The sequence below is a fragment of the Gambusia affinis genome, linkage group LG01 (assembly GCF_019740435.1).
Source record: "Gambusia affinis linkage group LG01, SWU_Gaff_1.0, whole genome shotgun sequence".
Taxonomy (NCBI): domain Eukaryota; kingdom Metazoa; phylum Chordata; class Actinopteri; order Cyprinodontiformes; family Poeciliidae; genus Gambusia; species Gambusia affinis.
This window is the reverse complement of record NC_057868.1, coordinates 21,726,613-21,740,165: the sequence shown is the minus strand read 5'-3', so window position 1 is coordinate 21,740,165 and position 13,553 is coordinate 21,726,613. Positions and strand designations below refer to the sequence as shown.

The window sequence follows — 13,553 nt, the reverse complement described above, 5'->3', positions numbered from 1 at the left end:
AATTTGCTTTCTAGCCATGTGTGCTTCACTGGTCTGGTAGTGAAACTATTTAAGTTTTTTGCTAAAAGCTTGAAAAGTGGATTCTGATGAGTTTGGGGAACTACTGGTACAATTTTCTCAAAGCATTTGTTTGTGATGTTTGGAGAAAAAAAATGTCAGCATTTTGGTGTGGACAAAACCTTATGTTAATCAAACATAAGTAAGAAAATGTATCTCTTGATTAAAATAAATTGATTTAGTTAATGTAGGAGCTATTAAAAGAAAAATCAATGTTGCACATTTCCGAAATGAGCTTAACTTAAATAGATTCAAGAAACTCACAGTTAACATAGAGGCTGAAGGAATGAATATGTAAAGCAGCAATCTAAAAAAAATAGAATAAAGATCAGGGGAAATGCACTTCAATAAGCAATACAGCACCAATAGAACAGATCAGAACAAAAGGACAGATAAGTGGTTTGGGTCTTGTTGCAAGTCCAACAGCAGAATGAGTAGCATGTTGCAAACAATATTGATTTGTCTGGGAAGAGTTAACTGGGGATTTGTACATTGTGATTTTACTCTTTAATATAAGAAACAGTTCAGTGTATATCAGTGTGTAGGAGATGGAGGCACAAGGGCGTCTCTTCTTACCTCTACTAGATGCGGTGTTGGGTTGAAGCCACACAGGTTGCACACTTGGCTTTGACATTGCGTACAGGTGTTGTAGTTGGGTGTGTCGGTGCTGCCGATGTTCAGCTCTGTTTTACAGAGAGGACAGTTCACCTTGGGCTTCTCGGCCTCTGGAGCAGTCATGGGCGCTGACACCGGTTCCTGTTTCTGCAACACTTTCTGCTGGGGAGCAGGCATCTGCTGTCCTTGCTGCTCTTTTTGACGCTGAGTAAGTGGCTGCTGTGGCGGCGTTTGTTGTTTTTGGAGTCCAGCCTGCTGCTGTTGCTTTTGGGTTGGCCCTTGAGGTCCACCAATGGTGCCTCCTTTTGGAGCGGGGGCATGAGGACCGCCCGTTTGACTTGGTGCTTGAGGTCCCCCCATCTGGGTTGGTGGATATGGTCCTCCCATTTGGCTTGGTCCACTCAAACCTCCCCCTTGACTTGTTGCCTGTGGACCTCCAATTTGGCTTGGAGCTTGAGGACCCCCCATGCTGAAAGGCTTAGTGCTGCTGGTCCCTTGTTGTCTGTTATTGGGAGTTGCATTGCTGAACACCACCTTACCTCGCGCAGGGCTTGGTTGTGTTGAGGCTGTGGATAGAGGATCAACGTTGATCAGGGTACTAGCCTGATTGAGCAGCGATGCCCCAAAGCCAAACAGTTTGGTCAGACCATCCTGGGCAGGGGCCTGACTCTGAGGTCGGTGAGCTGGGGAAGATCCAGCGCTTCTAGTCTGGTCTTGGTGACGTGTCATAGGTTGATGCATTGGAGAACCTCGACCCAAATCTGGCTGGGAGGGTGCCTTAGTCAACCCAGGCAGAGGTACAGCACCTGGGTGGGGAATTCGAGGACTTCCTTGTTGTCCAGGGCCACCTGTTGGACCTCCAGCCCCTCCTTGAGCTCCAACACCTCTCTGGGAGTACAGGTCAGACCTCAGGCCTTGCTGAGAGGGTGTTGTCTTAGACTGGGGGCCACCAAGGCCTGGATGTGTCTGAGGCTGCGTCTGGGGTCCCGGTTGTGATGGAGGGTAAGACTGAGGCTGGGACTGGGGATACTGTTGGGACTGAGAATATGGCTGGGACTGGGAATACGGTTGAGCCTGGGAATATGGCTGGGATTGGGAATATGTCTGGGACTGGGAGTACGGCTGGGACTGGGAATACGGTTGAGCCTGGGAATAAGGCTGGGACTGGGAATATGGCTGAGACTGGGAGTAGGGATTAGTTTGGCCATAAGGCTGGGAATGAGGTTGTTGTTGCTGTTGAGTCGACTGACTCTGTGCCAGAGGTTTGGGCTGTCCAGCAGCAGCCGGCTGTGTTGGCTGTGGAACGGGCTGCTGTGGCTGGACGATGGGCTTGGCTTGGTGGGAAGGAGAGTGAATTTGCTGTTGGCTCTTTGAGCGAGGTGTGGTCATATCAATGCCAAGAGCTCGCTGCATCTGACAATTCAGACATAGCCATTCCTGGACCTGCAGCAAGAAGACAAAACGGTAAAATGTTACACAAACCTATAAAATCCCCAATTTTCACCTTGGTTTTCGATCTTTTCGATAGACACACAGCACATGCAGCTCAGGGTTAGAAAAACTGTAAGTGAGTCCAGCTGAAGATTTATTTCTGCAGCTGAAGTATGGAAACCACTTCCATGATTTATTGTTATTCCCTATTCAAGTTGATTGTCATTGATTTCTGCACCTTAAATGCTCTTGCTGACTTAAGCAGGATGTGTCTTATCATTTTGTCCGTACATCTAAACTTTAGGTGATGGAGAAAGAATACACTTGAAAGCAACAAAAAGATTGGAGTTACTCTTTCTGTGCATTGACAAACATAGAGACGAATTTTCAGAAATCAACCTTAAAAACAGGCTGAAGGAGATTAAGCAAACACAAATCAACAGCAAGGATAAAAATCTTGCTGAGGTGAAGCTACAACTCTTCATTTACACCTGTACTTACACATAGGTATCCACACCCAGAACCAGAATGACACACATACAGATGCATAAAGAGACACCCAAAGTCAAATTTTATGAATACACAACGGCTCTCAGTGAACACCATGATAGCGTCACCCTTTGTCTTCTCGTCCTCTTCCCTTTCTTACCTTTCTTTCTTCAGATGAGAACTGACGATTCCCTGTGTCCGGACCTTGCCCCGTCTAATTCATCCCAGTTTAGGAAATTACCCGGCTCCCGACTCCACAGCATCAACCTGCTCGTGTCCTCGATCTGTCCTGTTGAAGCTACGCATCCACTGCAACACAACTGCCCCGAATACTGCTATTTTAGCTCCTCTGCAAAGCTAGTAAATCTCTGCACGTTTCGTGTCTGGCTCCCATCCCCTTTTTTTTCCCATAGTGCACTGCGGAAATGGACTGTATTACCCCGCCTGCCATCTAATAACCCACCCCCAAAATGAGCACCCAGACGTGCACAAATTGTCATTCTTGGCATGGGGCTACAGAAGACAAGCTGATTACTTCTGAAGGAAAATGCTTCCATCAGTCACTGTGCTCTCCCAGCCTGCTTTGCTGCATGGCATTCCTGCCTTGAAAGCATCACTGATCCCATTTTCTGTAAACTCAGCGGCTACAACCGTTGCTACAGCCCGACATCCCGCTTTCCTGTTTAACATATTCTCTCTGTAGCTGTCCCTCCTGTAATCCTTCCCCATCAACTCCTCGTTTGCTTCCCTTCTTCAGATCCTTGTTTCTCGTTGCGTTCCTTGTTTAGGCATTTTATTTTCTGCCTGACTCAAACAAGGTTGAAAATGTAGGTCTTAGCGTCTTTAGTGGCGTCAGTGGAAGGAGGTTTGGAAGCAGTCATTGCCATGGAGGCTCTTCCTGTGTCGTTCCACCATAATTTAATCTGGTGAAGATGGCAAGAAGGGAATGGAGACAAGTAGAAAGTGAGGAAAAAAAACACTAAAGAAAAAGGGGGTGGGTGGGGGATTTTAATGAGTCCCTCTCTTCCCTTCTGCTTTATAAACCTCATCACAAGAGACACTTGAAGAAGTGAGGGAAATACTGAGTGATGGGAAGAGGGATGGAGATGGAGAGAGCAAACAGCAGAGAAAAAAAGAGTCAGCAGTTTTTTAAATCCAAGCAACTCCTCACTTCTCAACGCATTAGGCTTAATCAACTGCACAGTGGTGCAGAATACCCACTTTTGCTAATGTGGATAAAGCTGGTGTGATTTGCTACATATCCGATTGCTCTTTGTAACAGGTGGAAAAATGGAAATGGGTCATTAGCGTCGATATCACTGAAATGATCCCAGGGAGTCTCTGACTTGGACATTTTTACATGTTTTCCTGCTTAAAAACAATGGATTCAAATGGGGTTCATTATGTCTCTGAGTCTAATACGTAATATGTATAACCATGAGACTGATCAGAATTGTTTTGATTTGATCAACAGTCAAAATGTGTCATATATCCAAACAATCAACATGTGGGAATGACAAAACCTAGAAACAATGCACAATTCAATTTAATTATATGTTACAGGAGAGTTTTCCAGAAAAAAATATGTTTAGTTAAATTATACTGTTCTTTGACCATTTCTCATTGTACATATTTTTTTTTCTGCTGTAAATTTTTTTGTCATGTAAATATTCAAAGCCACACCAACCTAAGACGACATTACGAGTAAAAAGCAGATTTCAGATGACAAATTGTTTTGAAGAAAAAAGCTACTGAGGTCCAAACATAGTCAATCCAATCCAGTCCTGAATACTACCTCACCTCTATAATGCAGAAAGTTCTTTACTAGAGCCAGTCTGATAGGATGAAACATGAGAAATGTCTTGAGTTGTTTTGGTCTTTCTCTGACAGTCACCACCAAATCAAATCAGCAAATCCATCTCCGAATGGGTTGAAAACCTTTCAGAGGAGCCTAGTCCAAGTCTGGAGTTAAAGCACACCGAGGTGCTGTGCTGAGACCTAAACCTGTGGCTGAGTTAAAGCAGTTCTGCTAAGATGAGTCAGTGAAAATTCATCAGCAGCATGAATAAGTATGAAAAGCAAATACAAATTGGCAAATGGGCAAACTGACCTGGATACTTATGGACCTTACCAGAGGGGCCGCTTTTCATTGGCTGATGCCCATTCTACGTGTTCACGTGGGTGGCAGTCTCAGAAACACGAGCTTCCCGTTAGCTAAGTACAGCATAATAGCAGTTCTGATACAACTTCTACACCTTGAAGCCTGTCTGCTACACAGTCTTACGTTAGCTAAACCGATCAATATGCAATGTGTACTGTATCTGACACACACTAAAGATTTTATTTTAGCAGAAAAGGCTTTGGACTAAACTGTTACTCGTGTTAGCCACTCTAGCACAAAGTACAGCTAGTCAATCAACAACGCTGTGTTCAGGGAAGCGCTGATTAATAATCCAGAAATAAATATCAAGCCTGGAAACTTGATATCGTAACGGACTGGATGTTATGTTTTTAACGTAATCTTTGCTCGTCTTGCGGGGCGCAGGCGGTTGATACGGTAACAAGTGTGCTTAAACTACAAAGAGAGACAGACTAAAAAGGTACGAATGGTTTTGAGTTGATCACCTGTTCGGGTTATTTTACCTTTGTTTACCTTTGCTGTGGCTCATTACAGCCGCTGTAGTTTCTAAAGGTTGGACTAATTACCCTGTTCGTTTGTGACTTTACGTTATTCATAACAAACATCAAATAGAACAAATAGATTTCATAAAATTTTAACAAACAAATGGCTTCTTTACCTTAACAGAGCTCTTTGGTTCCTCTTATCAGTCTGTAGCTTCTCATATTGAGGTCATCAAACCAAATTTCAGATCTACCATAACTGACTGACACCTGCTGGCCTCAGGTTTGCAACCAGCTTGTGACTGAAAAACCAGTAACCTCCTCCCAGATGATGACATGAACTTGTTATTTCCTCTGTCCATTGTAGTAGCTGATATATTGTGAAAATCCGGTAGAAATGATGCACTAATGGAGTCATGTTTACATAGAAATAATGCGCTACGAGGCTTTGCTTGTGAGACTTGCGGTCACGTGGGTCGGTTGTGGGCGGAGCTTGGTAAGGTCCATTGTCAGTTATCACAAACAACTGATGTTAATTGTTGCGTACTTCACATATCTCCATGTTGGTTCAGATAGTTGTTCCCCCCCAATACATGTAATTATTATTTATAAAATCCATTTTGCATGTACTAGGGTTATAGAAGAAATCTGTTAGAGGCTACATGCTTTACAGCACTGTAACTATGCAGAAAAGTAAACTTATATAAAATGGTTTAAGAACTTGAATAAAAGTATGGTTTTTTTTTCAGGCATGAAACAAAAGAAGAGGAGAAAAGTGTCACTATTTAGGTGCAAGTTGGCGATGGCGTGAATTGACCTGGAGCGCTCCAAGTAACCAAATGACCTCGCAGCTTGTTATTACATTCTGCAGGATGTCTGTTCATGACCTGTCAAGGAAAATAAGGTCTACCGACACTTGAAGAAGTGAGGGAAATACTGTCAAAGACCTTAAAGTCCTGAGGTATTCCTTTGAGAATCAGTGGCACAAGCGTTTCTATAAAGTTAAATGCCTCAAGTCAAATAAAAGCCTAGAAGGGAGACAAAACGCGTTCAGTTCCCAGAGTAAACAGTCCAGTCTGCTTCCAATCCCACTTGAATGATCGCTGCCACCTGGATTATGGAGAATCCCCATTAAAGGTTAAGAAGAAATCCCACTGCCAGCTCTGCAGGGCTTAAAAGTTGATTCACTGAAATGTGTGAAAAGTGTCCTTTTCTCCAGCTGACTTTGCATTTTGATTTTTTTATGGTTTAATGATGACGGGTTTGTCAATTTTCATCCATTGTACCAAAGTTAAGTGGTTGAAAATTATCCATAGTGACTGAGATTAATAATACGGAAAGCTGCAGAAATATCTTTCATTTCTACATACGTATAGAGGAGACGTGCTGAGCTACACTGGAGTTGCAGAAAGAATTAAATATTTCCAAAACCCCCCAGATTAATATCCTGTGGCAGGTTTAAGTTTCTAATACTATATAGAGGCATGTGAGCATTATATGTTGAAGGTAAACCTTTAATATCAACATTTCATGTTTATTCCCAGTAACTCCCATCCTTAGTTTCCAACTTAGAAAATTTCCTGAATTTTAGAAGCCAGGTTTTGATTTGATTCATAACTTTAACTAGAATACTGAGTCAGTCACAGAAAAGAAGCCCACACACACAAAATTTAATTAAATTAAATTTACAGTAAGCTCAAACGGTACAAAGACACAAGGACATTTCTGAGCTTTAAGCCATTTGTATAAATCACTTCCACAGATAAAGTGTCAGAATGTTTTTTGGGTTTTTTTTAAGTTCCTACAATGTGAGAAAAAATCGGGCTTTTCATCGCCGTTTATTTAAGAATCTCCTGAAGTCGGTTACTCAAGTCAGCTGACATTTCTGCATCTTTGAAAGGTTCTGGCCCAACACTCAATGTTGCTCCTGTTCTCTGCTGCCCTGCAAGTTCACTTCCTGAGCGAAGTAATTCAATTGTGTGGCTCCCGTGTCAGATTTTTTTTTCAAACACTTTAATCAAATAAATGAACAACAAATAACTTGTCAGAGCGCATATAGCAGTCGGCTGCAGGTTTCAGATGACACGGACCATCAATCAGAGCCAACACTGAGTGGTCGGTCCGGTTCAGAAAGCACTCACTCATCGCCCCACTGGGGTGTACTTGAACCGAGCCTGCAGGGATCTCTGGGCTGTCTGTTTGTAGTCGCATCCTGACTGACAGCTGCTCGGCCGAACGACAAGCAGGTGCATCGCTGGTCCAGAGACAGCAGCAGGTGGCGTGATTTCTTTTTATTAATTAGTTAGTTACGCCCTTCTGGCTGCATCTGACTACAGTATAATAAACATGAAAGCAGATTAACTTTGTCTATAAGCAATGGGGATTTTCTAAAAGATTCAGGCCTACTAAAGAGTTCTGAGCCATTTCTAAAAAATAAAAAGCAACAAAAAGAATCACTGTTTTGATTGAGACAATCAAGGTTCTCACAACAAAATAGAGTTGTTAAGTATTGCAGGATTCGTTTCGGTTACTGAGATGAACATGTACGAGTCTGGATTATGTTTCAGGTCCGTTTGCGTGTGGCGAGGCAGGAAGCTGTTGGGAGTTTTCAGCCCCGTTCGCATTATGTAAGCTGAAACTCTTGCAGATATCTTTTCAAAGACAGATAATTCTGCTGATTTTAGCAGGAATTTCGAATGCGAAGGAGAACAAGCTGTGATGAAGTCGTATTAAAGGTTAATCGTAATTTAAACGTTTTACTGCAAGAGAAGATAAATTATACACTCAAAATAATTGCATGTAGAGTATTAACACGTAATAAGCGTTGCTGAATTTAATGAAATTCAGCATTTTATTCTGGACTAAAATTACATGCCTATGAAAGATTCATTGTGTAGAAGAATTCTTTAAGATCCAAACATTACAACTTTTAAGGAAAAACTATAATTACTTTTCAGGTAAACATGCAGTGGCCGGTTTGCATAATACAATCCAACCCAGTGGTTTTTGCTCTGATGTTTCAGATCAGTTACATTTTAAAATCAGCTTGTAAAAAGTTCAAAAAGCGGTTTTAAAATGATGACTTTATCTAATTGAGGAAATAAAGTAAAAGCTATCCCAACCAAATGCGTCATGACAAGTTTGCAGTAACAGGTGAAGCTACTTATTTATCATTCTGGAGGAATTCTGACATATTCTTTATTTCAGCTTCATTAAGTGTTTTTTTTTTTTGTTTTTTTTGCTGTGTAAATTCTTCAGCAAATCATTCGGGTCATGAAGCAGTAAAGCAACCCTGGGCCATCATCATACCACCAACATTTTAATTTTGCTCCAGAAATTTTCCATTTTGTGTCATCAATCCCCAGAATAGTTTTCCAAACATCATCAAGATGGTTTTTTTTTTAGGAACGTGTAACTCAGGCTTCTTTTTAAAGGTCGTGTTTTTCACTTTGAGCGTCGACTTCTACCAGGGTGCCAACACTTGCAGAAAGAGCACTGCATACCCACAACATGTCATCCTGCTTTTCCGTTCTATCAAAACTTTCTGGATAATGCACAAATAGAATAAGTGTGACGTGACCTCGTTAGAGCTTGCAAACATTTCCAAACACGGAGTGTGATTCTAGCCTCTCGTCTCCAGCTTACTGTAAGAAGCTCAGCTCTCCTCAGACACACAGCCGTCTTTCCTCAATCACGTCTCTGTTTGCTGCCACATTGAGAGGCTTGTGCCTCTCAATTCAGTCTCCTGCTAGATTATCAGGTCTGAGCTCCTCTTCTAACATTCATTAACCTGAAGGTCAGCTCCAGGCGCTCCGTCAGTGTCAGCGCCACAGGACAACGCAACTGCACACGCTGAAAATGTTGGAGTAGGTCTGACTTGTTTTTTTAAAACCAAAAAGATGATGTTAAAACCTAGAAATACATTTGATGAACGGAGTGAGGTGTTGGAAACAATTAGGAAATACTATCAGAGCAACTTGGTAAAAAAAAAACAACAAAAAAACAAGTTGCTCATTATAATAATCAATAATGATCAATAGTGTTGCTTATTTAAAGTGCAAGTATTGTTACAACATCCTTCACTGCAAAAAACACAAAATCTTACCAAGTACTTCTGGTCCAGATTCTAGTGCAAATATCTTAGTATCCTTGAAATAAGACAAAACTAACTTACTACTTACTTCTTCATCAATATTAAGGAATTATTGACTTAGAACAAGCTCCTATTTCTTGCTACAAAGTTACTTGTAAGACAGCTTTGTCCTATTTCAAGTGGTCTAGAAACTGGACCAGATTTACGTAGTAAGATTTTCTGTTTTTGCAGTGTTTAATCAAGTCTGAATAAAACCACTGAGAGATCCATGAATAAAACCACTGAGAGATCCATGAATAAAACCACTGAGAGATCCATGAATAAAACCACTGAGAGATCCATGAATAAAACCACTGAGAGATCCATGAATAAAACCACTGAGAGATCCATGAATAAAACCACTGAGAGATCCATGAATAAAACCACTGAGAGATCCATGAATAAAACCACTGAGAGATCCATGAATAAAACCACTGAGAGATCCATGAATAAAACCACTGAGAGATCCATGAATAAAACCACTGAGAGATCCAATCCATTCAGGAAAAAGTCCAGTCAGTAAAAGCCCTGCCAGGTGAAAACAAAACCATGATTCTAATATTTCTAACATCATTTTACTGGGAAAAGTTAAAAGATAAACACAAAATAATGATACATAAAGATTCCCTAAATAAAACACCTATTAAAGATTTGCTCTGTTACTGGTGCATTTCTGATATTATAGGTTTATCTTTTGCACTGTTTGTGATTAAATATCAAATTCCTCACAGGTTTTGACTACAGCACATGCGTGATGTATGAGAAAACATGCTGCTAATGTCCAGGTCAGGATAAATAATATTTACAAAAATACTACATCAAAATAGACAGAGTAGCAGAGATAACATATGATCAACCAAAGCTGCAGTTTGTCAAAAAATATTAGAAAGTTACCACATTTCACCCACATAACTAGTAGAACAGACAATGAATGATAATCCCTCATTTCACATCTCTCATTTCTCTGTGAATTGAAACTATGTAGTTGGTCCTTTTCTCCTCATGTTGTCAATGTTTGTGAAAAATATAATAATGAATCCACTGCATCACAGCTCGCCTACAATCGGATCATTTTCTACCGTCAGTACAAGTTTATTTTTTCTGCCTCTCAGTCAAGTACTCCATTAGCGAAGTCTTATTGTTGGATGAATGTGATGACGTTACAAGCTCGACCTTTCTCCTGACAATGTTTATTTATGCTGCGCATAATGGGACTGCCAATGCTTAATTATAGGTGACATAGAGTATAGGTGAAGCAGCACTCAAGCATAATTTGAAATGCTAAATTACATTATCAACTCTCCCACCACTGTGTCCCTTTAATTAAAAGGCCAATCAATGTCCAAAGCTCCCAAAGCAAACATGAAACTTATGGCAGGGAAAAGGAATCAAGACAAAATCTCTACTTTGATTTTTTATTTAGACATGCACTGACAAGAAATCATCTGGTGACTGAACTGACCCATCTTCAACCTGAAACTTCTCCATCACAGTGGAAAAATTTCCATAATTTTCCGAAACCTAGTCCTGAAAAAGTTAGCGCTGGAAGCAAATCATGGCGCAATTATTTGAGCTAAAGGCGACTCTGGGAAAATAAACCAGGCTGGGAAGGCAAAATTAAAAGATTTAATTAGCTGCCAATTGCTTGATTCACTGCAGTGGCAAATTGACTGCTTTACAGATTAGAAGACTGGAGCGCAAAACAATTAATTAGATGCAAGTGTACGCCATCAGCGAGAGCCGTCAGAAATAGTTGAATTCACGATTCATGCAGCTCTCCCGATGAGTGCAGGAGGCGAGTGGAAGTTCCTCAAAGTGGAGTTTATTGTGACTTTAATTTGTTATTAAGAAGCCTGGAGGCACCAAAATAGGAAAAGAGATGAAGGTGGGATCTTCCTTCCTTTTGCTCTCTCAGCATTACACATTTCCACGTCTCCTGTTTATCCCTGCAAACTTTATCATGATGAAACTAGCTAACAGCATCTGGTATGTTATATTAGAGGCAAAACTGTATTTGCAGAGTCATAATTATAAGTAGGCTATAGCAAATAGGACGACAAGAGGCACCTTATTCTGCAAGTCATTCCGCCACCTTTCTTTTTAATATCTTATGTCACTCACACAAAGATTCACAATAAAGCTGGGAGAAGCGCAAAGATGCGTTAACCTTTGAAAACAAATCATCATATTGTCTGAAATAGACGAAAAACCCCCCCAAAACACAACAACAAAGAAGCCTGGCGTTGAGCGCCCTGACAACGGGATCAGCAACTTCCTGTTCCTGTCGCACACAATGTGTGACATGGCTGCCAACGCAAACGCGATGGGGAGAGACAAAAAAATAAAAATAAAAAATCACACTCGACTGTCAGCACAAAATATTCATGCCGCAGATTTCCAAACGCTATAAGTGTGGAACAGATGCTAAAGATGTTTCACAGAGAAAACTTGAGTGATTCATAATGCCTAAAATACAGCTTAATTACACGGTTGCTTTAAAAAAATTCAAAATAAAAATTATGTCACAAGTGAAGTTTTTATTTGTTTCTTGACCGTCCTGCAGCTCTGCACGGCGTGACCTGAATGCTGCCCACTGCAACTTGTCACAGCTCCACACTGCTGCTGGCCGGTGATTCATATGGATGGAAACGCCTCATCCGAGGGCGGCTCAGCAGATTTTACGGAGATTTTTTTATTTTGTTTCCTAAAATCCAAACCACCTTGAAATCACGCAACAGCGATGGCTTCTTTTGTTTAATCACCTTGAATTTAGAGAAGAAGTTTGTGGCTTGCATCGATGTCACTGAAAATGTTTCTTTTGGCACCGCAAGAGCTCAATCAAAGTTGCTGACGCTGTTGTTTCTTGCTGATCCCTTACTTTCTCTTGCATAAAGTGGGGAAGAAAAAAAAGTGACACATTAAAGTGGCATAATGTGAAATAAGCATCTTTATTCGTGGAAATTATTTCTTTCATTTTACTCTTGGGTGATTGGGTTTTTCTCATACTGCGTGTGTTTGTGAGGAAGGGGAACCGAGTCGGCGCTCATTAACCTCCTTCCAGGCGTGACGGCAACTGAAAAAGCACAGTGACAGACCGCACTACCAAGGGAAAAAGTCACATAGCTGCCTGTGATGGTAAGTGATTCCTTTTGTTGTTGTTGCTTCATTTAAAAAAAAAATGGTTACAGCAACAGCTAGCCTTTCAAAGACACACATGGTCAGATTTTGCCTTCTTTTTCTCCCCCAAACCTGAACCAGAATTAATTTGTAATGAGTTGTAATGGGTTTGCATTAGCCCTACTAATGTAAATGAGGCATATTTGAGCCATTAAAAGCTGCATGTGCTTTTCACGTTATCTGATATCTGTAGCTCGTTCCAAAGGCAAGAGGTTTCACACAGTAATGGATGCAGCACATAAACAGGAGATAAACATAAACACACAAATGTCAACATGTTTGCGCTACGCAAATACGCTTGTGCAGCTTATGCATGAGAGCGTTTTGAGTTTTAAATCAACCTGTCAATCCACAAGGTGTGTGGCGAATAAATGAGAAGAAAAGAAAGAAAACGCTGAAATAAAAAGACTAAGAATGTTAAACCAAAACTGGTCATACAAAAAAGGCTAAAAAAAAACCAACAAAAAAACATATTTTCAATTTTAGTATTTATGATATAAAAGTAATCCTGATTATAAAGACTGATCAGTATTCAGTTTTTTTCTGCATTTCAATGAGCTCTGTTACTCATGGAAACATAGCTCAATGAGTAACATTGAGCTATCGGTGCTAAGCTACAGATAGCTTCTCGATTAATGGAACTGAGCAGCTCTTAATATTTCACTTAAAGTGAAAATATTAAGAGATGTTGAATTTCAGCAATGTTACCTGAAGCATTGCAATTAATACCTCCAGGACTGAAATATGAAAGCGGGAGAATATTTTTTGTTTATAACATTTTAACTGTGTTAAAGTTTTCCTTATGTCCGTCACCGAGTCAAGACTGTTCTGCAAAGTGACTACATGAGTGAACACTTTGTCTAGCTCTTACGATCCCGGCGGGAGACGAATGTCCCGATCAATATTCCTTGCAGCGAGCGGCTGTTCCAGGAAGTATTCCCATGATGAAGCTCTGAGGTTCTGCAGCTAATAATGGAAACACACCGACTAACACACTTAAGGGAACCTTCTAGTAAAGATGAGTATCGGC

The 13,553-nt window shown here is 40.8% G+C and overlaps 1 protein-coding gene across 1 annotated transcript in view; it reads right to left on the bottom strand.

Moving 5' to 3' along the window:
• bsna (bassoon presynaptic cytomatrix protein a) overlaps positions 1-13,553 on the bottom strand; it is a 148,476-nt gene that overhangs the window by 95,396 nt on the left and 39,527 nt on the right. Inside the window, exon 3 of the mRNA XM_044130082.1 lies at positions 634-2,115. Coding sequence (XP_043986017.1) covers positions 634-2,115 — 1,482 coding nt within the window. The remainder of the gene's footprint in view (positions 1-633; positions 2,116-13,553) is intronic.